The following is a 27,678-nucleotide window of genomic DNA, read 5'->3' as shown; positions in this document are numbered from 1 at the left end:
AACATTTTAACCCAAGTTCAAGACAAACTAATCTAAACTTAAATGATGAGGTAATATATTTAAAATGCTTTCAAAAGCCTTTGCTTTCTTTGAGTAAACAATTTCTATGAGAGAATCACTGTATGTACAATAAAGCACTGAAGTTTATAGCATACAACAGTCTTGAATCGGAGCAGAGATGTGTTGGGCAGGGTTGGTGCTGGGTGATGTAACAGTATGGACAGTGAGAAGAGCACATTTTGCATGTTCATAACCAAGGCTTAGGTGAAGTTACCTGATTCAGTACAGGTGAAGGCTGCCAGACACACATGGATTCATTACATGTTGGATTTTGAACTAAGTTTTGGTTGGTTGTTGCTTATCAGTAACCTTTTACAGTTGACTTTTTTTTGCACCCCCACATTCAATTACATGACCTACTATGAGGTCATGACACACACTCAAGGAATCAGGGATTTAGGTCACAATACCACTGTCAGAAAAATATTGTGGGAGAAGAAGAGAAACTGGTTTAGCACGGGATGCTGTTCCCCCAAAGAAACAGACTGGGTGAGTAAGGGTGTATGTATTGAAAAATGAACCACAAGTGAATTCCATGAACTTTTAAATTCCACACCATTCTCTGTGTACCACAAGGAGTTTAAGGGTGGAAAGAAGAAAAAGGTTTTGAAGTATGAATTTTTGACTTGGAAATTACTTCCCAGATGCCTTTCATAGACTTTGTGTTGTAGGAAGAAACAGTTCCATCAGACAATGTAGTACTATCAGCCAAAATTTAGAGACCACTGTAACCACTGATAAAGAGCAATTTATCAGTAAGTAATCCTCAGTAGCCTATTCCATGTGTAGAGTTTCAGTGCTCAGAAGGAACAGGATGTTGCTGGCCGTCTGAGGGCAAATGAAGACAAGGGCTGTATGGTAGTAGATTCTCACATGCTCCAGGTGTTCCAGCCCCTGTGGCAGATGATAATGACCAAATATTGAGTTATGATGATACAGTATGATTTCTTTCTCTCCTATTCCATATAGTCCCATGAAACCCCTGAACCCATCATCTGGAAAAAATGGACATTACTAGTCCTAAAGACACTCAGAGAAATATTCCTTAAAGATAAATTAGGTTTACCTGGGAGTAGCATAGGTTTACCTAGGAGTAGCATAGCATTTCAATTTAAATATACACATTTCAGAATATGGACATTTTCAAGGAAACTTGAAGGGAGGAAAATTTTCAAGACAAGATTGTGTTCACGTAAATATCTTAAAATTACTCGAGTTGTGAGGATCAATAAGGATGGCATCAGTTCAAGGGTGAACTGATGGAAGCTGGTGGAATCCTGTCTAAGAAGCTCCCAGGTGCCACAACTGCCACTGGTCTAGGCGCCATGCTTGAGAACAACCTCTCAAATTAAGTTGCATCTTAACTTGCTCTTTGGTCACTATGGTGCAGCAATGTGCAGTTGGTGGGCAGAGGGAGACATCTCAGCTCCTGCAGCAGCAGTTGAGATGACAGGTGAGACCACTAAGCCCTTGATGCTGTTCAGTACAAACAAGACAGATTAAAGTGACATGAAGTCACCAACCCCTCTCCTGATTCCAGATATGTAGGAGTGTCATCTGGCAGCGTGGTCTGAGATTATTCCCACTTTATGTTCACAGTGACAGCCTGATGAATTGGTTCATCCTGGGCATTGTCTCAGTGTTAGTGAGAGGATTGGCATATGTATCCAAAGATATTATAGGAGAGTTATCTTTATGAAGACCAGGTTTTCAATAGTTTTGCACAAGTGAACATATCAGGCCAGGAAAGGCATACCCAGACAACTGCGAAATAGACAGGGATCAGTAGCTGTAATGGTTATTGCTGTTGAGAACGCAGATAAAACACGACTATCTATTCAAGTGTCAGGTGATGCATTATAGATGAAGATCAGATTCTTTCAGTACCTTAGCCCTGAAGAGGAACTATAGTGAAATGAAAAGTTGCCGAGGATTATGACTGAGGGGAGACTTAACAGTGAAGAGTGGTTTTGAATCACTGGAAGATGTTCGTGAGTGAGAAGTTAGAAGGAAAGAATTGCTCATATATTTTGGAAATCAGACTGTCTAATGTGGAGTTAGTGAAGATCTTTTCCCATTCTGTGGGCTGCTATTTTGTCTTGTTGACCATGTCCTTTGCTTTACAGAAGCTTTTCAGTTCCAGGAGGCCCCATTTACTAATCATTTCTCTCAGTGTCTGTGCTACTGGGGTTATATTTAGGAAATCCTCTCCTGTGTCAATGCATTCAAGTGTATTTCCCACTTTCTCTTCTGTGAGGTTCAGTGTGGTTGGCTTTATGTTGAGGTTTTTTGTTCCATTTGGACTTGAGTTTTGAGCATGGTGATATCAATATTTGTTGGAGCAAGGTCGCTTGTTTGTTCCTGACTGCTCAGTCCACAAATAATTACACAGTAACCATATTATCTAAATCATTGCTTGGCCCATTGACTCTAGCCTTTTATTTGCTAACTCTTACATCTTAATTTAACTCATCCATTTTAATCTGTTCATCACCATGTAGTCATGGCCTACCAGTAAAGTTTCAGCCATGTCTGTCTCTGGCAGTGGCTCCATAGCCTCTCCCTGACTCTGCCTTCTTCCTCTCAGCATTTGGTTTAGTTTCCTCCATGTAGCTAAGTTCTGCCCTGCTGTAGGTTCAAAGTAGTTTCTTTATTCATTAATGGTAATCACAGCATACAGAGGGAAATTCCACATTACCTTCCCTTTTCTGTTTAAATAAAAAAGAAGTTTTTAACTTTAACATAATAAAATTACATATAACAAAACAGGTATCAAACAAGAATAATAGTTACAATATTGCTATCTACTTTATCTTTTATTATAACTAAGGAAAACTATATTACTATTATCTTCTCTTTTAACTCCATCAAAGACTCCAGAAGGATATAATATTACCTAAGTAAACAGGAAGTACAATGTAAGCAACTTCCAAAACTCTAGAATTGACACAGATATCTCACTGCCTGGACAGTCACCCAAAGTTCTTCTACACCGCTAGGGCATCCATCTTCAGTCTACAGGACCATAGTATCCAGCAGACTTTTTCATGAAGGAGGAAATTTCAAAGACAGTTCCACCTATATTGGCAATTTGTCAGTTACTTTTTTCTGTGTACTGCAGAATGTCTAGCAAACTCTTTCATTATCAGGAAACCTGAAAGACCGTCTAATATTTAGGCAAGTTTAGCAGTCTTTTCTCTGTGGGTCCTGAATGTCCAGTTCATTAAACAGTCCAGGCAAGAACAGTTTCTTGCCCAAATGGCTAGAAAACTCCTTGAGGTGTCTCTTTGATGCCCATCTTCCCTTTGAAGTAAATTGGTGCTGCCAGGAGCAGATGTGTCCCACTGTCATGAAAAGTGCTAAGTTCTTAAAACATTTTAAATGACATATTCTGTAGTATTTGAAAGGTTTGAAGAACACTTATCCATCTGAAATACATCTCTGTACATCTAGAAAATTTAACTAACATGACTACGTTTGACTATTATAGATGACTATCTATTAACCTATATTTTTAATTATACATTACATTTTTAAATGAACTGCACAAACAGAATACCTTAATCAAGAACAGAAATACAAATATAACAAATTGACCTAAAATTTGTATCCATAGATCAAGATCCAAACCAATGCAAATCTCTATAGCATATCCCCTTTAAAATGTAAAGAAACATTTATAAACAATATTTGGGAATTTAGGCATAGTTCTCTCCAAATTTCAAGAGATAAACACACTGTATTACAAGCAGTAGAGACCTCCCCATGTCCACTCACACCATGCTAGATAACAGAAAAAAAACATCTAAAGACACAGCAGATGCAAAACACATTCCAGTGTCTCTAGTTCTGTGGCATTGCCTAAATGAGATGGATCCATCAGAGGATGCCCTTCTGGTGGGTTGACACCTGGAACTTCAATTGCAACTCGCTATTCCTCTGGCATGGCCCATGGCACGTATATATTTTAAAAACCATATGCAGGACACAAACACAGAAATCAACAGAAAATGGTGATTTTGTTTCTGGATGATATTACTGTAATGGGTGTTTGTGAAGACATATCCAAGGTCACTAGTACAGCATGGTACTGTGAGAATGAAACTTCTGAAGCAGATGTGAGAAAACCAACATTGGGGAGTGGGGGAGGGGGAGCTGGCCAGAGGATATGCACTTCTCAGAGGTGCTACTAGGGACTGGGATTTTGGCAAGTTCATTGCTCACTAGGAACGTTAAAAGTGGCTGTAGAAAGGCCTTTGCTTGAAGATGAAGGATTTGGCTTTGGTGACACAGCCACACTCTGCCTTGGAGCCACATTTTACAATCCACTTTCCACACCTGCACTCAAACACAGCACAGAGGCTCCTGAAACACTGCTGGGAGAGGCTCCTGGATCTTTCTACTCACTGCTAAGGGCTGTCGGGCACAGAACCTGTTCCTCTCTGCATCCCATTCGAAACCATTCCCCATGCATGGACTATTTGCTTCCTTTTCCTGGAGCAGAGGATGAAACCATTAATCAAGTAATTAAGACTGAAGAAAGAGAATGAACTGGAGGTCTCTGGGTTGCTGGAGGAGTCCGCGAGATGCTAACAGTTGACGCCCACAGAATGCGCATGCTCTGTCCCTGTCCTCCCGGTTCTGCTAGTAACCACCTCCATATGGCAGGCCGGGATGTGGACGTTGGTGACCACACTGCTATTAAGTTCTCTATGCTGCGGTGAGTGGCTCTGATCTCACAGTTGAGGGTTGTGGGCTGCTCTCTGCCAGCCTCAGTTGATAGTTTTTGCCCAGAGTGCAGACCTCAGAGGTCTCAACCTGGATTGGTCGCCCTCTGCCTTCTTTTTCATCAAGATGGGAGAAAGGCTAGAGTGCCTTACCCTGTCCACACCCCACTCCAGTGGTAACTGCAGATCTGCAAACCTGAACTGGCCAGGGGGAGGAGGGTGACACGGGGTATGCAGGGTGCACAGGATGTGAGTGCAAAGAACCCCACCCCCAGGACCTTCCCATGGTTTTAGAGGTTGAAGAATAAGCATAGAAAGGTCCTGGATTCTTGTGATGAAGTGAGTGCCTTAGTGAAGTCCCTCACAAAGAGACTTTGCTCTACCCACTATAACGTCAGCACTGGGGATAAGAAAGTTTAAGGTAGGCTTGCCAGACCTCAGTCAGGAAGTCACTTTTACTAGAGAGCAATTAATAGTGAAAAGTAGAGAAAAATTTATTCTGTGTGGTTACATTAGGAAAGGGGATAAATACAGATTTCCTATAATTCTTATCCCCAGCCTATCTTCTTGATAATGACAGGAGGCTTTGGTTTATGTAAAGGGCCAGGAGTATGCATAGCTAAATAATCCCTGTCAAAGTTGAGGTGTGTTCCAGCCCATCACCTGTCATGTCAGCTCTGAAGCCACTCCTGCAAGGTGGTAAAAAACTTCAGTCTTTTCTCTCCCGCAGTATGAGAGATTGTATTGAGAATCTGTTATCCAATATGAGGGAGGCAAAAATCATCTCATAAAATATCCTTATTCCTGTCATACTTGTTATACTTGGTAACTTTTATTTTGTGTTATGACTTAACAGTAAAAGTCATCTGGAAAATATCTTGTGACTTCACCACCCCAATAGCCACCTGTAATAACATACAAATTGTTCACTGAAACCTTCCTAGTTGACTTGGAAGAGGCAGTGTAAGTTGTACACATTTCATCAAATATTAATACATTAACTTGAGTCAAAACACACATGCAGCACTGGGATTTGGGAGGTGTTTTTTTTTGCCTCCTCATGGGTTTTGCCTCCTGCTGTGGTTTGGATGTGGTTAGTCTTCCAAGGGTTTCTGTGATGGTAGAGTTTCCTCCAGTTGGGCAGTGTTAAGAGGTGGTCAAATTTTTCAGAAATGAGACCTATTGGGAAGTTGGGTGATGTCAGCATACCTCTTGTATCAAGTGGGGGTGCCTCTCTTGAGTTTATGTACACACACACACACACACACGAGTTTATGTACACACACACACACACACACACACACACACACACATATACATGTAAACCATGCTCTGCCTGTGCTGCCAAAGTCCTGGGCCAGGCTCTTATAGAAGTTCTTATATGGCATTGACTTGATTTATGTCTTAATAAGTTTTCTACTGTGACATTTTAATCGACTGCATTTATAAATGAAAACTGGGTTTGCTATTCATTTGTATGTCTTTATAGTCTCTGCATGAGATATATATATATATATATACATATATATATAATTTTTTACCAAAAGACATTAAAGAACTCTAAGAACCTAATGAAAATAAAAGATTAGTCTCTGAAATCAAGTATCTGATCACAGAGAATAATATTTTAACCAAATTAGTTTCTAATTCCTGGTACTTTGGATTTAAGAATGGTTGATATACTTTTAGTCCAACTAAAGTAAACATATAATTGATATTGCTAGCATTAAGGGGAAGTTCAGTACTTTTAATTATGTCTGTTGCATCCTGAAGCTCATAAGATTGCAAGTTTCCTTGAGGTGAGAGAACACAACATGTCTGCAGGTTTCTCTGTTCCAGACATATCTATTTGTCTGTTAAGGTTTTTGAAAACAAAGAATGTGAAGGCCATCTTTATCTGATAATTAAATTGGAAATGACAGTTTTTGAATATTTGTAAAAATAAATTAGGTAAATGTATGAAATAAGCATTTCTAAATAAGCTTTTCATGTAACTTAAAGTTTTAAAGACATAAAAAGTAAATGAGCTTCATAATGTTTGAATGTTTTCTAAGTAAGTTAAATTCACATTTGTCCTTGATTTTATGAAGCCCATTTTGCAAATTTTGACCTCACTTTTTCCCTATTTGAACAACATCCTGCTGAGTTCATTAGTGTTTCTCATATGCTTATGTCACAAGGTCGGTTAGGACTCTGGACATTGGATAGGCTATCAGGAAGCTTGTCCCTGGAGAAAAGCATCCTTCCTTCCTCTCTTGCAGTCATTTATCTGTAGATCCTCATTCAGGGTTGGGGCCTTCGGAGATTTCCCCTTTCCATCTTGGGATGGCACATTATGTTTTTATTGTGTAGGCTGTGTTTAGGTGGCCATGTTCTTGAGATTGCTTGGCTTCCACTCCCTGTCATATATGAAAGACTGTTTGTAGCTATTTCAGTGGCTCTAACTATCCCCATCCCTATCATCTGAAATGTTCCCTAAAACTTAGGTGTAGGGAATGCTTGCAGATTTTTCAATGGGGATCTGCTGCTCTATATGCTTCTATTTTCTTGAAAAATAATTACGTACCTTCATATTTTTGAATCATGAAAGGGAGAAACATTGTCAAGATCAGATCTGTGTTTCTCACCATAATCTCTGGTCTACTAAAAATGCAAAGAAACCCACAGCTCACCAAATAACCTATATTACCTAATAAAGTTATGACTATAACATTATAAATAGATCAGTTATTATTAATTAATGTTATTAATGTGATAACTGATCTACTTGTTACTGCAATGATAGACTTTGACTTTTGTACAGGGTCAAACATTGAGAAACATAAATTTAGATTCTCCATTTCACCGTAACTATACCTAAAGTCTATGAAAATAAAGAAAAACGAAGAATTTGCAGTTAAATTAAGATTTATATGTGAGATTTGACAGCTCACAAACTTAAAATGCAGGTCCATAAATTTTTGGTGATCTCTCAGAATCTAGTAAATAATCTAATAATAAAAAAGGAACCATGTTGGTGGTCATATCTCCTTACAGGAAACTACAAATGTGTATGGCATCATATATGAAGTCATCTCCTACATCACAATGGAATATTTTTATTTTGAGGAGTGTATCAGCTGATCACATACTTAGGCAGCACAATGACACATTAGTAAAATAAATAAATGCATAAAGATCCAGTGCAGTGTGTTATATTTCTGGATCCAATCTAAATATTGATCGGCTCTTCTTACATTGCATAATTATAATCAAAGCAATTGTAGTCAGAGCAGTAAATTGCACAGAATAGGTTCAGTCACTAGGTTTTTAACTCTTTAATAGTGATTATCAGTTTCACATAATTGTCAGAAGTGTATCCCTAGTCATGTGATATCTAAATGACTCCATACTCGCCATAGCCCAACAAACTTCCATAGATCCTCCTGCAGTGTTAGATTTAGGGAACCCAAGAGCTCTAGAGTGCTTATCACCTAATCAAAGCAACATTTGTGTAACTGTTAGCTGCTGATAAAAAAAAAATCTTAAAATAAAAACCAAAATGAATGGAAAATGAATACCAAACCCCACAGCACCAAGGAGAATAACAATGTGTATCTGGAATTTATGATGCATATAGCCAAGTACTTTCAAGGTTAGGCTTGTAGCATAGTGATTACCAGTCTGCATTTTTGTTACTGTTTCATTTATACTATGATCTTCAAGGTGTTTTTTGTTGTCTGTCTAGTATTTATAAAGCCAACTGATGCTTTTGAAACAATGTTGGGTCAGTGCTGTGAAGTGGACACTGCTTGTGAGAACAATAAAATATTTATACCATATACCTGCTCAGACAAAGTCTTTCTTCCTGTCTCTTTATTGCTCAAATGTGGCCTTGCCCATGCTATTGGCATCCATCATGTTCCCATAATGTTGAAGCCAGAACAAACCAGACCAGGATCAGTTTGACACTAAGGGATAACCAAAGCACAGCCCAAAACTAGTTGGTCAACAACACATTTGAAAAAAAAAAATCTTGACTTATGGGGGAAAATGTCAAAATCTTTATGCCAATCATACCACAAGTTTGCTTAACAATGAACATCAGAATGTGCCTGGCAGGGTACTTGTGTTTTGGTTTTCTTGAACATAGTCCAGAATGTATTCCACTGTACTTATTTCAACTCATGGGCATGAATCTTCCACTTGATGGGCATTTATTAGTAATTATTCTCTTAGAGTAACATCTTATGCCCTTGATTGCAGTTTTTTTTAGTATATATAGAAGAAGGAATTATTAAGGATTAGTAAAATTGATGTCTTGTATTCATTAGCAAATTTTTGTGTGGTGGGAGAAAGATCAGCAAACTATTTATCTGAATGTCTTGATAAATGAATGACATGGAAGACAACAGGTTTTTCTATGTCCTTGACATTTGAGTCAAATGGTGAGCCTTGTGTATATTAGGGCAGTCAGGGATGGCTTATGCCATTAAGAAGAACCAAGAGGTGGTTCCTACCCATTGGCAGCATCTACTCGTGTTTCTTCTTTTGTAGTCTTTTGAGTAACTAGCGGTTAACTGGAGGAAGAAGTCATTTATTTTTCTACCTATCATACAATCTAACTTCTCAAGTACTTGATACTATTTTTCACCATCCTGGTATCTATCATTGTTATGTTGTTTTCTTCCATTAATAATAATAACACTGTTACTTAAGTGTTTGTAATAAACCTAAGATTTAGCACTACAGAACTGCCAAATTACATCAAATTATTTGTATTACTCCTTTCCAGGTTCAGCTCAGATATTATTTAAAAATATTAAATCTGCGACAGTCACAGATTGTGAAAAGGATGTTGTCATTCCATGCCATGCTACAAATATGGAGCCAGAAAGCCTTGAAGAATTGTACTTGGTATGGTTCTTTGGAAAAACACGTATTTTTTCCTTTGATGGAAGTAAAAACACATACTCTAAAATTCCTGCATTTCAAAGTGGACGGATTTCTACCTCAGCCTTCTTAAAAGGAGACGCTTCTTTGACGCTGAATAAGAATGAGGCGAAAGCAGGGAACTACACCTGTGAAGTCACAGAATTAAGCAGAGAGGGAAAACAGATGGTGGAACTAAAATACAGCTGCAGTAAGTGACACACTTTAAATATGGTTTAATCTCTGTGCATATACATCTGAAATCTGGATGGACCTTGTGATCATGCTTGCAGTTAGAGATACCTTGTTGCTATTTTGAGGAGTGTTTTAATCCATAAAGGACTTTGTTAATAGCACCAGTGAAGGTTATTGCAAGCTGATTCACCCCTTTATGCTTTTTATCTGTGGGATATATCAATTTTTCTTTGAGTTAATGCCATGTAATATAGGAGGGCCCACAGATAACGTCATCAGAACATAGGATGTTGGCCTAGGAAGGCTGAGAAGTTCAGAAGTATCCACAGAACAAGAATGAGGACTTCTGTTTAGACATCTAGTACCCAAATGAAACATAGAATCTGTAACGCATATGTGTATCTTCAGAGCCAGTCCAGGAGTCAAGGCAGAAACAGTCCTAGCACTAGATCTTGTAGCCAGGTAGTTCAAACCATTCTGGGGAGGGAGGTTTTCTGAAAATCCTGGTGTCAAAAAAAGAGGTTGAAATCTAACAGAGAAAGACAGAAAACATCAACTCATAGTTTATACACATGTGCATACACATAGATAAGCACTCACACACTGGACACAACATGCAATAAAGAAGAAAAGGGGGAAAGGGAAAACTGTTCAGCAGCTAAGAGGGCACCAATGCAAAGATTGTGCTTTTCTTTATTTCTATGACCATGTATGAAACCAGAGCTCAGTGCTTTTTAAACCTTCTTGCCTCAGTCATTCTGTTATAGCTATGGGAAACAGACTAATAAAATTGGATTTTTGTAAACTCTTCCTTTATCTATGTCCTGGTACAACAGATCTTACTGGAGAGATGACAAATGGACTGAGAAACTATACTTAAGAAATAATCACCTGCTACTACAAAGTATTAATATAGTGTCTGTGGTGTTTCAGTGTGAAATGACCCCAAAATGCTCATGTATTTGGCCATGTAGTCTCCACTGGTATAATTTAGTTGGTTGCAGGACCTCTGAGATGTACACCTAACTAGTAAAGAAAAGGGAGGTGTCTAAACTTGAAGCTGTCTTTGGTTCTGGCCATGCACTCTACATTTTGGTTTGCTGCCATCTAAAACCCCACCTCCACCTGCTCCAAGCTCTGCTGACTTAGCTGGTCCACTGCCTCAACTGGCTTCCCAAGAAACTGTACCAAAGGAAAATCCCCATCCCTTCCAGTTAAATTGTCAGAGTATAACGTATATAAAGCAACATTTTCATTATTAAGATAATTACTTTATCTCATTTTCTTTTATCTTTTTCACATTGAAATTCACTCTGTGCATTTATTTTGTGGTTGTCAGAATTTGGGCTATAGGTCCCAGGTTCATAGTCTTTGTGTTTTGTTTTGCCACCAACAAAATGACCTTCTTTCGTATGCTTTACTTTGCTCTTTCTTTTCCCCCTTTTTTCTTTTATTTTTCTCTTTTTATGATTTTTTCATAATAATTTAAGTATTTTAAACAATCTTTAAAACTAAACAAATTTTGATCATATTCTTTCCTTCCTTTAGGTACTTCTATAACTTCTTCCTACCCAAGCAATTTAAAGTTTTTTCTTAAAAAGCAAACTAAAGCCTAATAAACGAAACACTCAAAACTAGGAAATCCAAATAAAGCCATAATCAAAGAAGAAAATCAACACACCAAACTGTAACCAAATACAACCTTGTACCCCCCCACACACACACACAATCAAACAAAAAAAAACAAAAGAACAAACTGTGGAATTCATTATATGTTGATCAATTACTCCTGAACATAAGGCTGTCCTGGGTTGATATACCCAGGGTCAAACTATTGGAAAACTTGATTTTTTTCCCACACGGCAGGTATAAATGACCACACAGCTACTAACTTTACCCTAGAGGCTAGGATTCTGTTTATTGTTTTTTAAATATCACAAAACAAAATATAAAACCAAATCCACCACATCAAATGGGACAAGACAAACCAACAAGGAAAAGAGACCAAAAGAAGGCAAAGAATCAGAAACCCCCTAATTTAGTCAAGAATCCCATGAAATCACTAGCCTGGAAGCCACTGCGTATACACAGAGGACATCTGCAGATCTGTGCAGCCCCTGTAGCTGCTGCCTTGGCCTCTACAAGTTGCTATGAGCTTTGCTCATATTAATTTCAAGGGTCTTGCTTACTTGGCTACCTCAGTCCCCTCTCTCTGACTCTTACACCCTTTTCACCTTTTTTTCTGTGGGATTCCATAAACTCTGAGGGAGGGATTTGGTGAAGACATTACACTTAGTACTGGGTGTTATAAATTCTCTCACTCTTGGCATAATCTCCGGCTGTGGGGTCTCTGTATTTGTTCCCATCTACTGCAGAAGCAAGCTTTTTTGATGATAGATGAACTTGGCACTGATCTATGCATAAGTATAGCAAGATATGATTAGGAGTCATTTTTTGTCTTATAAAAGTATTACTTTTTTTGTCACTAGGTAGTGGTGATGCATGCCTTTAATCCAGCACCCAGGAGGCAGAAATAAGGAGGATTTCTTTTAGTGTGAGTCCAGCTGGGACTATAAGAGCAAGTTACAGGACAGGTTCCAAAGAGAAATCCTGTCTCAAAAATCAAAATCGAAATCAAAAACAAAAAAGACAAGAAAAGTATAATTTTTGTTCGATCATACATCCCTTGGGTATCTAGACCCAGGTCTTTGGTCACCCTAGCAGTGTTGGGTATGAATTCCATCTTGTAGAGTGGAACAGTTACTGTTGGTTACTTGTACAAGGTTTGTACTACCATTGCCCTAGAATATCTTGCAGATGGGACACCATGTAGATCAAGGGTTTGTAGCTGGCTTGGTGTTCAGGTTTCTCTTTGGGGAGTATGCAGAGCCTGCTCCTGTACCAAAGACAATAGCAAATAAAAGTCAAGCTCTATGTAGGCACCAGCTCAACATCTCCATCTTCAATGGGTTATGTAGGAGTTGTCCTCAGCAATGGGACCTTAATGTCAGCAACCTAGGGTCTTGGCCACAACCTGGTTTCTTAAGCAATCCCATGGGACACCTTTAACCAACAGTTCAATTATTTATAACCCAGTCCCAGTATGGGAAGCTTCATTTGTTGGGACTGTCTTTCCCATTATCGGACAGTTTCATTTAGTCTGCTTCAATATATACGTGTGTGTTTGTGTGTGTGTGTGTGTTTGTGTGTGTGTGTGTGTGTGTGTGTTAGACTACCTATTATTATATATGTATAAATATGAAGTTTTTACTGCATTAAAATCCTATACTACCCTTCAAATTCCTCTCAGTTTTTACTGTCTCCCCCTGTATTTTATCCTATAATCCCCATTTCCCTTTCCACTTGATTTTCTCCCTCCAGCCCACCATCCATCCATATCTATCTATCCCATTTCTCTTTCCTAACAAGATCTGGTCCCTCTAGTTCCTTTCTTATATCTAGCCTCTATGGTTCTATGAATTGTAAATTGGCTGCCATTGGCTTGACAGCTAATATCCACATATAAACAAATAAGTGCTGTATTTGTCAGTATGATTTATTTTCTAGTTCCATCCATTTCTCTCCAAATTTCATGATGCATTTTTTATTGTTTTTATTGAGCTATATTTTTTCTCCCCTCCTCTCCTCTCAGTTTCTTCCCATTCCCTTCTAATGTATCCCATGACCCTTACTTTCCAAATTTACTCAGAATATCTTGTTTTTTTTCTGCTTCCCATGTAGATTAGATTCATGTATGTCTCTCTTAGGATCCTCTTTATTGTCTAGACTCTCTGAGTGTGTGAATTATAGGCTGGTTTTCCTTTGCCTTATGTCTAAAAGTCACTTAAGAGTGAGTAAATATTATATTTTTCTTTTTGTGTCTGGGATACCTCACTCAATATGATGTTTTCTACATCCACTTGTGTGTCTGTAAATTTCAAATGTCATCATTTTTTCCCTGCTGTGTAGGACTCTATTGTGTAAATGTAGCACATTTTCTTTATTCATTCTCAGATGTCATTTTTTAATGGTTGAATACTACTATTCCATTGTTTAACTGTACTGTATTTTACTTATCCATTCTTCTGTTGAAGGAAATGTAGGGGAATGTGGTACAGTAGTGATATTGGGATATCCTGACTTATTGGGAAGCCAGGATATACTTAGAACTGCAGTAGTACAACTCTGGAGGTGTAGAGTCACAATAGGACAGTTCTGGAGGTGTGGAACCACAATAGGACAGCTCTGGAGAGGTAGAGCAGCAATAGGATAGGTCTAGAGAGCTAGAGCCACAATAGGACAGGTCTGAAGTGGATAGAGCAGCAATAGGACATCTCTGGAGGGGTAGAGCCACAAAAGGACAACTCTGGAGGGGTAGAGCTGCAATAGGACAGCTCTGGAAGGATAGAACAGCAATAGGACAGCTCTGGAGAGGTAGAACTGCAGTAGGACAGCTCTAGAGAGGTAGAGACACAATAGGACAGGCTTGGAGGGGGTAGAGCTGCAATAGGACAGCTCTGGAGGGGTAGAGCCACAACAGGACAGCTCTGGAGGCTGGAGCTGCAATGGGACAGCTCAGCCCTGAAGGAAAGGTGTCCTGACTATTGGGATACCTGAACCTGGGGAGTGGTGGGGTATGGTCTCCCTTCAGGATATAGGGATCCTGCTCCTCTCCTGGAGATCTGATACAGTTGAGCTCTGCTCTGTTCCTTTATGGGAGCATCCTAGCACAGCTATCTGCTTCTCTGGTCCAAGACGTTTCTTCTGCTAATACTCTGGGAAGGGAAGCTCCCTGAAGAAATGTAGCAATCTCCTCCGACTCCTGCAAAATGTTACTTTTCCTCTGCTGGCCTTGGTCACCCCTTTAAGGAACATCCCAGCCAGGTTCTTCTGCTCTGTGCTGGCAAATGAAGGTCGTCACCCAAGACTCTTGGAAAAGAAATTGATTTAGGAAGAAGGAGTCCAGGAGAGAGGCTGCAATGACACTTAAGGGCAGCTCTTAACCGAAGGGGTGGAGAGGCTTATATAGAGTTTCTTAGGGGCAGAGTTTTCCCAGGGAGACAAGGAATTGGTTATTTTTTTCCCTGCTCAGGGATTGGTCAGTTTAGCTGATCATGGGCAGAGATGGCTCTAACTCCATTGCCAAACTGTGTTTCTTTCACTGGTCCCTTTTAACTTTTTGACTCTAATCTTAGGACCAGGGTATATTTCTTTCACTGGCTCTAATTCTAGGGATAAAGTGTGTTTCTTTGACACTAGTTTCAGAGCCAGGGCACATGTCTTTAATCCTGGGTTCAAAGATAAAGATGTTTCTCTCCCTGGCCCAAGTTTCAAACACAGGGTGTTTCACTGATTCTGGGTTCAGAGTCAGGGTGCTCAGTGATTGGTCAGTTTCCTGCCCCATTGTCCCTTTTACCCTACAGGAAATCTAGGGTTTTTTTATTTTCTGGCTATTATGAATATAGTAGCAATTAATATGTTTGAGCAAGTAAGTGTTTCTATGGCAGAATGAATAATTCTTGGGTATATGTCCAAGAGTAGTATGGCTGAATCTTGAGACAGATGGAGTTCTGATCTTACTGAGGAAATGTCATATTGCTTTCCATTGCAACTGTATGAGTTGACAACTCTGCCCCGCAATTCAAGAGTGTTCCTTTTAGTCCACATCCTCACCAGCATGTGCTGTCACTTTCTATGCTGCCCTTCACTATTCTGACAGTAGAAAACATAATAAAAAGTAAACCAAGTCACTGCCATATAAGAGTTTCTAAAAATGCCCACAAATTTGGTAGCATAGCCAGACTATGGTTCAAGTGTGTGTGTTTGTGTGTGTGTACATAAACTCAAGACAGGCACCCTGTTTAATAGAAGTGGGATGCTAGCATCATCCAATTTTCCAATGGGCTTTATCTCTGAAAAGTTTCACTAACACTTTCATGGTGGGGTGTAGCATGAGGGCCGGCTTGTTGGGGTTTCTGTTCCCACCTGGTACCCCACAGCTGGCATGACACAAAGAGAAAATCACACGGAGTCTACATTAGGTTATAAACTGATTGGCCCATTAGGTCAGGCTTCTTATTAGTCCTTGTAACTTATATTAATCCATTATCATTATCTATGTTAGCCACAGGGCTCAGTACCTTTCTCAGTGTGACAGCTCACATGTTGTCTCTTTGGTGGTCTGCGCAGGAATGGAGGAGAGAGCTTCCTGCTTCCCAGAATTCTCCCAGTCTCGTTGCTCCACCCCTACTTCCTGTCTGGCTTTCCCGCCTATACTGCCTGCCTGGCCAATCAGCGTTTTATTAAAATATGATTGACAGAATACAGACAATTTTCCCACACCATTTCCCTCTTTTTTTTAAACAAAGGAAAATACCCATAGTCCATTTGTTGGGAATGTGGGCGTAGTATTTCAGGCTACTTCCTGCTGGTTGGGGGGCGCTGATGATCTTATGGGGACCTAAAGAAAATTTAGAGTTATAATCAAGTCCTGACTAGAGTATCCTGTGAGTCTTGATCATCTCAGACAGCAGTCTTGAATCTGTTCTGGATGTAGAACTCTGTCATCTGGGCCATCTGTTCCTATCGGAGATTTCTCAGGTGTTCGTCCTTTTACGAACCTGATTTTTCTTAACTCAGAATGAATCCATAGCCTCTCATTTTCTGTGGAAACAAAAGCAGAATCTCTTCTCCAAAGTAGCATACCTTTTGACTTCAATTTTGAAGCCAAGGTATTTTCAAAATACCTATCTTGAGTTAGTTCAGCAGCATTTATAAACAAAAGTCTTTTAGCAGCTATTGCTCCTTCCTCAGCAATCAAACAATTCAAAGAGAGCATAATAGCATACAGTATCAAGATTCTCTGTATATTTTCCATCTTTATTCTAACCTCTATTTCTTTTATTTTTACTTTTACTTTTTGAGACAGGTTCTCTGTATATCTTTTTCCTGGAATAACTCTGTAGACCAGGCTGTCCTTGAACTCACAGATATCTGCCTGTCTCTACCTCCCCAGTGCTGGGATTAAAGGCACGTGCCTTAAACTCACAGAAATCTGTCTCTGCCTCCCAGGCATTGGGATTAAATGTGTGTACTACCACACCTTGAGGTCACAGAGGTCAATCTACCTCTGCCCTTTGAAGTCACAGAGGTTAATCTACCTCTGCCTCCCTTGTGTTGGGATTTAAGGTATGTACCATCACACCCAACTACTCTCTTTCTTTCTTTACTTTTTTTTACCCTAAGAACTTTAACCTTTAGCCTGCATATATTTTTAACACACTGTAAACCATTTAGAGGTTTTCTTTATCTTTGAATCTCTCTTTACTGTATATCTCTCTTTTTCTGACTACATGAGTTGTTAAAGTGAATATTAGAGTCATGGCTTTGATAGCTGAATCCAGCCCATTCCTTAGCTTTCCAGCCTCATGGCAGAGGTACCGCTGGAGCCATTTTTCTTGCCACAACTCTGGCACTTCAAGGTCTCTGCCAGCAAGCAAGCTGTGGCATTCTGCTCACAGACCACACTCAGTCATACTGCCTGCCTGAAAGAGTCAGAGTTTGCCCTGGCAGGACGGCCCAGAAAGTCTGCATTTTAAAACAGAGCAGCTTTTGTCCTGCTATGGCTGAAAACTGTAAAGCATGTGTTCAACTTCTTATCAACACAGTTTAAGTGTTTAGTGGCAGGACCTCTTAAAAGATCTGCAAGGTTTTGCAGCTAAAGTTGAGTCAGGAAGTCTCTCTTAGATGAGAGTGCTTGCTTGCCTCTAGCAAGCAGAGCAGACCTGAGAAATTGCTGCTACCAAGAAAACATGCTTTACTCTATTCTATCCCAAGGTTTCTCAGGCTTTCTGTGGATGCAGTTATCCACGTGGGCGCCATCTGTACCATGGGGGCTGGCTTGTTGGGGTTTCTTTTCCTGCCTGGTACCCCACAGCAGGCATGCCCCAAAGAGAAAATCACACGTAGTCTACATTAGGTTATAAACTGATTGGCCCATTAGGTCAGGCTTCTTATTAGTCCTTGTAACTTATATTAATCCATTATCATTATCTATGTTAGCCACAGGGCTCAGTACCTTTCTCAGTGTGACAGCTCACATGTTGCCTCTTTGGTGGTCTGCGCAGGAATGAAGGAGAGAGCTTCCTGCTTCCCAGAATTCTCCCAATCTCTTTGCTCCACCCCTACTTCCTGTCTGGCTTTCCGTTTATAGTGCCTGCCTGGCCAATCAGCATCTTATTAAAATATGATTGACAGAATACAGATAATTCTCCCACACCATTCTGTATTCTTTTAAACACTGCTTGACCCATTAGTTTCAGCCCTTTACTGGCTAACTCTCACATCTTGATTAACCCATTTCTAATAATCTGTGTAGCACCACGAGGTGGTGGCTTACCGGAAGGATTCTAACCTGCGGCTGTCTCGGAGAGGAGAGTCATGGCTACTGCCTGCCTCTGCTTCCTTTCTCCCACAATTCAGTTCTGTCTTCCCCGCCTACCTATGTTCTGACCTATGAGGTCAAGCAGTCTCTTTATTAACCAATGAAAGTAACACATAGAAAGACACACCTACATCATTTCCCCTTTTTCCAGACTCTCTGGGAATTTTCCATTTTTACGTGGCTTAGTTTTCTTTATTTATTGTAATCTATAACTGTTTAAAGACTTTATCCTTTTTTTAAGACATTGACTTTATTTTCTTTATTCTTTTTCTTCTCTCTTTCAAGCGTACATACAGTCATCCAACACTGTGACCCATTTATAGGTCTTGTATGTCTGAATCTGTCCTATTGTGAATCTGTAATTTTTTTAGTATCCAGGAGCACTTCTTAATATGCTAAGCAGTTCTTAAAAACTTAAGTTGCACCATGTAGAGGTAATAAGGTACTGCCTATTTCCTGCCCAGTCTAAACCTTAACTGCACTTTTATTATGATAATTGTGATCATTCCTGCCTGAGGTCATCACAGTTTAGCATGGCCCAGCAGAGTCACTCCAGCCTCAGAGCCCCTCACAGTTCCAGGCACACAGCAGGTCCACACTGGAGCTGCACTCAGCAGTTTAATTCTGAGACTGAGCAAGCAGCACAGAAACTCTTTTCATCCAAGTTACAGCCAAATCTGACACGCAGAGCACTGCACAGCCTGGAAACATCTTTCCGTATGCGGCAGAAATCCTCCATGCTTTCCCGTCTGCCTAAGCCTGGTCCCACAGTCTGCCCAGGTGGGGAGAGCAGGCATGGTCTCAGAGTATTTTCCTCCTGATCCCGAGCAGGAACACAAAAATCTGGGCCCAGAAATGCTCCATAGCCAGAGTTTGCACTGGCGGCAGGGCCCAGGAAGCCACATTTTAAAATGGCGCAGCTTTTTTTCTGCCGCTATTGCTGAAACAGGAAATCTCTCTACAGCACGCCCTAGCAAACAGCAAAAGGCTGTGTTAAACTCTATATTTGTGTCTAGAATTCCTTTTAAAGCCCTCTTAGATTTTACATGGAGTTAGTTAATACATTGGGCGCCACTCTGTAAAAGGAATGAGTGGCGGGCCACATTCCTGTCACCCGGCTCCTGGCTAACTTTACCCAAAATAATTACACGGAAGCTGTATTCTTTTAAACACTGCTTGGCCCATTAGTTTCAGACTCTTACTGGCTAACTCTCACAACTTGATTAACCCATTTCTAATAATCTGTGTAGCACCAGAAGATTCTAACCTGAGGCTGTCTCGGAGAGGAGAATCATGGCTACTGCCTGCCTCTGCTTCCTTTCTCCCACAATTCTGTTCTGTCTTCCCCGCCTACCTATGTTCTGACCTATGAGGCCAAGCAGTCTCTTTATTAACCAATGAAAGTAACACATAGAAAGACACACCTACATCATTGGGGGACAATCTTCCATCACCTCTTAACACTGTCATTTTGGGGGACAATGTTCCATCGCAGAAACCCTTGTAAGACTAACCACATTCAAACCACAATGGGATGCAAAGTCTATTAAAAGTGAAAAGACCCCACATCCTAGTACTGCAAGTGTGTTTTGACTATAGTAAATGTATTACTATTTGATGAAATGTGAAGATGGACTCTAAGAAGAAATCCCACACTAGTTTCAGAATTGAGTATAATAAAAGGTTATTTATTTAGGGGTAGACTCACAGGTCAACAGTCTTCTGCATGAGTGGGGAACAGGAACTGAATCCAGCAGCTGGAAGAGAGAGCGAAGGCATGGTTTACATCGGCATTTATAGTATAAGAGACCATGCCCAAGTGGGTGGGTAGCTTAAAGGCTACTGGCTGTAGGATGTCCTACAGCAGAAATATGTATGACTTAAATTGCCCCCTTCAAAGTGAACTAGGGAGGTTTCAATGAACAATTTGTAATTCATTAAAAGTGACTGTTGGGGTGGTGAAGTCACAAGGTGTTTTCCAGATTATTTTTAGTGTCAAGTCATTGCCACAAATATAAAAGTGACCAAATCTAACAAGCAGTACAGGAATGAAAATATTTGAAGAGATGATTTTGCTCGCCACCCCTTCCCAATTTGGATATCAGATTCTCAAAACAATTGGGCCCAAAAAACTGAAATCCCCCCCAAAATCTCTAATACTGAGGGAGAGAAATGGCTGAAGTTTGTTGCCACCTTTCAGGAGTGGTTCCAGAGCTGGCATGACAGGTGATGGGCTGGAACACACCACGACTTTGACAGGGATTATTTAGTTTTGCACACTCTTTGCCCTTTACATAAACCAATCCCTCCTGTCAGTATCAGCAAGATGGACTGGCAAAAGGATTATAGAAATTCGGTATTTATCTCCTTTCCTAATGTAAGCACACAGAATAAAATTTCTTCTGATTTTCATTTTTAATTGCTCTCTAGTAAAAGTGACTTCCTGATTGAGGTCTGGCAAGCCTACCTGAAACCTTCATATCCCCAATGCTGACACTGCAGAGGGTAGAGCAAAGTCCCTTTTTAAGGGACTTACTAAAATTTGCATGTATTTTATTACAAGAGGCCAGGATCTTGCCACTCATGGACTTCAACCCCTAAAACCATGTGAAGGCATGGGTGTGGTGTTCTTTGCACTTGCATCCTTTGGACCCTTCAAGCCCTGTGTTGCTCCCCTCCAACCTCTCTTCCTCAGCCAGTTCAGGTTTGCAGAAGTGCAGTTACCACTGGAGAGGGGGCATGGATAGGCCAAGGCACTATAGCCCTTTTCTCATCTTGATGAGGGAAGAGGCAGAAGATGACCAATCCAGGTGGAGACCTCGGAAGTCAGCACTCTGGGCAGGAACCATCATCTGGGGATGGCAGGGAGCAGCCCATGACCCTCAACTGTGAGATCAGAGTCACTCAGAGCAGCCTAGAGAATTCAGTAGCAGCACCAACAGAAAGGCCCACATCTCAGCCTGCCATTTGGAGATTATTACTAGCAGAACCTGGAGGATCTGATTCCCAATTGTAAAAGGTTTTGAAAATACATTTTCAAATGAAGCCCCCAATCCCAATATGATAGTAGACATTTTGAAACAGTAAAGGACAAAAAGCTAGAAAAAGAACTAGCTGATAAAATTGAACTATTCTGTTTCCACCTAGAACAGAAATTCCCTGTCAACTTTCAAATTAGAATTATGACTGAAGATTTTCACCAGAGCTATAGAAAACTCTAAGGTCAGAAGTCCTTTCTATGTGGTTATGTTGTCAGGGCTTCTGTCCTGTCTTATTACTGCAATCGTTAAGTCCCAAAGAAATAACACAGAAGTCTACATTAATCATAAACTATTTGGCCCATTAACTCAGGTTTCTTATTAACTCGTGTAACTTATATTTACCCATTATTCTTATGTATGATAGCCACATGGCTCAGTACCTTTTTCAGTGAGGCAGTCACATCTTCCTTCTTCTGTGTCTGGGCAGGATTGCAGAGGAATGGGCTTTTCTCTTCCCAGAATTCTAGAATTCTCCTGTTCTCATTGCCTCTACTTCCTATCTGGTTGTCCCACCTATATTTCCTGCCTGGCTACTGACCAAGCAGCGTTTATTTAAAAAATAATTGACAGAATACAGAATTGTCCCACACCAGTTATAAAAATCAACTGACACAACAAGAAATAAAAACAAGGAGCCCACTTCAGATAGGAAAACTGCTATACAGAGTTCACGAATCCATTTGTGGATAACCGGGTCACTATAACTAAACCTGAATTCAGATCAGTTAAAACAGATCCTTACTTTTCCCAGACTCCTGAAATAATCACACAGAAATTGTATTAATTAAATCACTGCTTGGCTCATTAGCTCTAACTTCTTATTGGCTAACCCTTACATAATAATTTAACCTACCTGCATCAATTTGTGCATTGCCACATGGCAATGGCTTATCAGAAAAGTTTCTGTATGTGTCTCTGGTGGGGCTTCTCCCTGACTCTGCCCTTCCTTCTCCCAGCATTCAGTTTATAATTTTCCCACCTAGATCTGTTCCCCTATAGTTCTGCTATAGTCCCAAAACAGTTCCTTTATTAACCAACAATATTCACAGCATACAGAGAGGAATCCCACTTCACCTCCCCTTTTCTGTTTAAATGAAAAGAAAGGTTTAACTTTACCATAGTAAAATTACATATAACAAAACTGGTACCAAACAAGAATTACAGTTACAATATTTATGTCTACTTTATTTTTATCATAACTAAGGAAAATTGAAATTATAACTATAAATTCTTCATCTTCATCAAAGACTCCAGAAGGATATATTACCTATTTAAAGAGGAAGTACACTGCAAGCAACTTCAAAAACTCCAGAAAATGACAGAGACATCTTGTTGCCTAGACGGTCACTCAGAGTTTTTCTGTACCATTGGGGCATCCACCGTCAGCCTACAGACCCATAATATCCAGTAGACTTTTCCATGAAGCAGGAAATTTCAAAGACAGTTCCACCTGTATTGGCAGTTTGTCAGTCACATTTTTCTGTGTACTGCAGAATGTCTAGCAGACTCTTTCATGAAGCCATAACCCTGAATGATGGTCTCACCTTTAGGCAAGTTCAGCAGTCATTTCTCTGTGGGTGTTGCATGTAAAGTTCATCAAGCAGTCCAGGCAAGAGCAGTTTCATGCCCAAATGTCTAATAAACTCTATAAGGAGCCTCTTTGATGCCCATCTTCCTCTTGAAGTAATTGGTGCTGCCAGGAGCAGATATGTCTCACTGTCATGAAAAATCCTAAGTTCTTAAAACATTTTAAATGCAATATTCTGTAGTCATTGAAAGGTTTGAGGAATCCCTATCTGTCTGATATACAACTCTGTACATCTAGAAAATCTAACTAACATGACTATAAGCTTGACTATTATAGATGACTATTAACCTATATTTTGAATTATACATTACCTTTTAAAATTATCTGGACAAACACAGTACCTTAATCAAGGCCAAAATATACATATAACAAGATTGATTGGTCTTAAATTTGCATCAATAGACCAAGATCCATACCAAAGCAAATCTTTATAGCATATCCCCCTTTACTTGTAAACAAACATATATAAACAATATTTGGGAATATGGTCGTAGTTTTCTCCAAACTGCTTCCTACTGTTTATTGGGTGAAGTAATTTTTTGAGGGGTGTTCAAGGTGATTTTTCAGGTGGTCTTGGTCCATCAAACCACATTAGTCCGGAAGCAATTCACAGGTTCTCACCCTCTGTAGAAACAAAAAAGAACCTCTTTTCCAAAGCAACATATCCTTAGACTCAAATTCTGAAGTCAAGATACCTTTAAAGTATATATGTTTGTTACTTAACTTTTTCATGATCAAAAATTTTTTAAAAAACACAATAATATACATAATCTAGACAATCTTTGTATATTTCCATTTCTAAGTGGCTTATTTTTATTTACTCCTTTTAATCTTTGACTGTCTGTATGATGTCTCTTTAAAGCCTTTACCTTTTTTTAAAAAAAAAACCAAGTTACTTCTTTTTATAACTGTCTATCTATTTTTTCTTCTCTCTTCCATGTCTACATACATTTATCCAACAATGTGACCTATTTAGAGGTCTTTTATGTCTGAATTTGTCTTATTGTGTATCTGTAATTCCTCACTGTCCAGGAACACTTCTTAAAATGCTAACTGCATCTTAAAAACATAAGCTGAATCATTACTACGCTATATACTGCACTGCCTCCTTTCCTGCCAAGACCAGCATGGTTGAAGCTGTCTGTTCATTACCTCTGAGCCGTGCACACTGCCCCAGTTCCAAGTATGCAGTGGGTCTATGTCAAGCCATTAAACAGTTGTAGCATTTTGCTCACAAACACCATTTATATGCTCCATAGCTGGACCTCATCAGGGTTCACACTGGCAGAATGGCCCAGGAAGCCATAGCCATTTCAAAATGGTACCTTTTGCTTCGTTTTGTTTTGTTTTTTCTGCTACCGCTGAATTAGAAAACCTTTTCTTAAGGAGCTGTGACACACTGCCAGCAAAATGCTGGCTACCAAGAAGCAATGCTTCACTCTGTTCTTTTGTGTTTCTAGAATTCCTGTTTAAACTCTTTTGGGTTTTAAGTGGATTTTAGTTGGCCACTTGGGTACCAATTTGTTGCCACAGGAATTTGAGTACTTCTGCTTTAGGTGGGAACAGAACAGTTCAATTTTATCATCTAGTTTTTTTCTAGCTTTTTTATTTTTTACCGTTTCAAAATGTCTACTATTATATTGGGACCGGGGGCTTCATTTGACAATACATTTTAAAAATTATTTTCAATTGGAAATCAGATCCTTCCAGTTCTGCTAGTAGCCACCTCCATATGGCAGGCTAGGATGTGGACCTTGGTGGTGGTGCTGGTACTGAATTCTCTACACTGTCATAGAGGCTCTGATCTCACATTTGAGGGTGGTGAGCTACTCCCTATGAGTTGCAGATTATGGTTCCTTCTAGAGTGCAGACCAGAGATCTCTGCCTGAATTGGTCACCTTCTGTTCTCTCCTTCATCAAGATGAGAGAAGGGCTAGAGCACCTTACCCTGTCCACACCCTACTCCAGTGGTAACTGCACTTCTGCAAAACTGAACTGGCTGAGGGGAGGGGGACAACTCAGGGTATGCAGGGTGCAAAGGATGCAAGTGCAAAGAACCCCACTCCCAGGACCTTCACATGGCTTTAGGAACTGAAGAACAAGAGTAGAGGGAGCATGGCACCTTGTGATGAAGTAAGTTATTGAAGTCACGCAAAACAGGACATTGCTGTACTCTCTACAGTGTCAGGGTTGGGGATAAAGTTTAAGGTAGGCTTGCTAGACGTCAATAGGAAGCCACTTTACTAGAGAGCAATTAACATTGAAAAGCAGAGAAAATGTATTCTGTGTGAGTATATTAGGAAAGGGGATAAAAACTGATTTTCTATAATCCTTAAACCCAGCATATCTTCCTGATACTGACAGGAGGGTCAAATTTATATATAGTGCAAAGAATATTCTTAACTAAATAATCCCTGTCAAAGTCAAGGTGTGTTCCAGCCCACCACCAGTTATTGTCAGTTCTGGAGCCACTTCTGGAAGGTGGCAACACACTTCAGCCTTTTCTCTTCTCCAGTATCACAGATTTGGGGAGAGGAGATTTCAGTCTCTTGGGCCCCATTGTTTTGTGAATTTTATATCCAACATAGGGGGATCAAAATCATCTCTTCAAATATCTTCATTCCTGTCAGGCTTGTTAGATTTGGTTATTGGTTAATTTATTTTTGTGGTAATGACTTAACACTAAAAATAATCTACAAAGGATCTTGTGACTTTACCACCACAAAAAGTCACTTTTAATAAATTACAAATTGTTTATCAAAACCTTCCTCATTTACTTGGAAGGGGCAGTTTAAGTTATGCACATTTCATCAAATATTAATACGTTAACTTTAGTCTAAACACAAACGTACATTACTGGGACTTGGAGGGGTTTTTTTTGCCTCCTCATGAATTTGCCTCCTGCTGTGGTTTGGATGTGGTTAGTCTTCCAAGTCTTTCTGTCATGGAAGAGTGTCCTCCAAGGAGACAGTGTTAAGAAGCAGTGAAACTTTTCAGAAATGACCCCTATTGGGAAATTGAGTGGTGCCAGCACCCCACTTCTATTAAGTAAGGTGCCTTACTTAAGTTTATGTACACACACACACACACTTGAATCATGGTCTTGCTGAGTTGCCAAAGTTGTAGGCATTTTTTAGAAGTTCTTACATGGCAGTGACTTGGCTTAATTCCTTATAAGTTTTCTACTTTTACATTTTACTTAGGATTGCATTTTAAAATGAAAACTGGGTTTTGCTATTTATTTGTTTGTGTTTATGTTCTCTGCATGTTATATGATATTTTCCATGAAAAGACATGAAAGAGCTCTAAGGATCTAAAAAAAAACACAAAATAAAAGATTAGTCACTAAAATCAAGTATCGGATCATAGAGTATAATAGTTAATTCATATTGGCTTTCTTTCATGGGACTTTCTGTTTAAGAATTGCTGATATACTTTTAGTCCAATTAAAACAAGCATATAATTAATATTGTTAGTGTTAAGGAAAACTAGATTATTTTTACTTATATTAGTTGGATCATGAAGATCATAATACTGCAAATTTTCTTGAGGTGAGAGAACACAACATTTCTACAGGTCTTTCCATTTCAGACACATCTATTTTTCTTTTAAATTTTTTGAAGACAAAGAATGTGAAGGCCATCAGTATCTGGTAATAAAATTGGAAATGTGGATCTTGGAATAGTTGTTAAAAATAAGTAAATTAGGTAAGTGTAAATGGGATAAGCATTTCTTTCTTCCTTTCTTTCTTTCTTTTTTTTTTTTTTTTTTGATTTTTGAGACAGGGTTTCTCTGTAGTTTTGGTGCCTGTCCTGGAACTAGCTCTTGTAGACCAGGCTGGCCTCGAACTCACAGAGATCTGCCTGCCTCTGCCTCCCGAGTGCTGGGATTAAAGGCGTGCGCCACCACTTCCCGGCCAGGGATAAGCATTTCTAAATAAGCTTTATATATAACTTAGTTTTAAAGCTATTTAAAAATAAATGAGCTTCATAATGTCTTAGTATTTTCTTTTTTAAAATTTTTTATTACTTTATAAATAATACCAATTAAAATTCCCCCTTCTCCCCTCCTTTTACTTCCCTCCCACTACCCCACATACCCTCTCCCACGCCCTATCAAATCCTAAGAGAGGGCAAAACACCCTGCCCAGCGGGAAGTCCACAGGGCCCTCTCCCCTACATCCAGGCTTAGAAAGGTATAATCTAAAGAGACTAGGATCTCAAAAAGCAAGTACATGCAGTAGAGACAAATCCCAGTGCCATTATCATTGGCCCCTCTATCTGCCCCAACTGTCAACCACTTTCAGAGGGTCCAATTTGATCCCATGCTCATTTATTCCCAGTCCAGCTGAAGTTGATGAGCTCCCATAAGTTCTAGCATACTTTCTCAGTGGATGAACCAACCCCTTGTGGTCCTGACTTTCTTGCTCATATTCTCCCCCATTCTGCTCTTCAACTGTACCTTGGGAACTCAGTCCAGTGCTTCAATGTGGGTCACTCTCTGTCTCCATCTACTGCCAGATGAAGGTTCTATGGTGATATTCAAGATAATAATCAGTCTGACTATGGAACTAGGCCAATTCAGGCAACTCTTCTCCACTGCCCAGGGTGCTACCTGGGGTCATCCCTGTGGACTCCTGGCTAACCCTCCAGAGCCAAGCCTCTTGCCAACTACAAAATGCCTCCCTCAATTAAGATATCTCCATCCCTGCTC

General features: G+C 39.7%; 1 protein-coding gene across 2 annotated transcripts in view; it reads left to right on the top strand.

The window, feature by feature from the left end:
* Positions 1-4,686: 4,686 nt before the first annotated feature.
* LOC125413223 (leukocyte surface antigen CD47-like) overlaps positions 4,687-27,678 on the top strand; it is a 77,000-nt gene continuing 54,008 nt past the window's right edge. For both annotated transcript variants that reach the window (XM_048454408.3, XM_048454407.3), the window contains exons 1-2: positions 4,687-4,780; positions 9,562-9,909. In XM_048454408.3, the coding sequence (XP_048310365.2) occupies positions 4,735-4,780; positions 9,562-9,909 (394 nt within the window). In that variant the 5' untranslated portion in view covers positions 4,687-4,734. The remainder of the gene's footprint in view (positions 4,781-9,561; positions 9,910-27,678) is intronic.

The sequence above is a fragment of the Myodes glareolus genome, chromosome 2 (genome assembly GCF_982192425.1).
Source record: "Myodes glareolus chromosome 2, mMyoGla1.1, whole genome shotgun sequence".
Taxonomy (NCBI): domain Eukaryota; kingdom Metazoa; phylum Chordata; class Mammalia; order Rodentia; family Cricetidae; genus Myodes; species Myodes glareolus.
The sequence above is the reverse complement of the archived record's forward strand: the minus strand, read 5'-3'. Positions and strand labels throughout refer to the sequence as shown.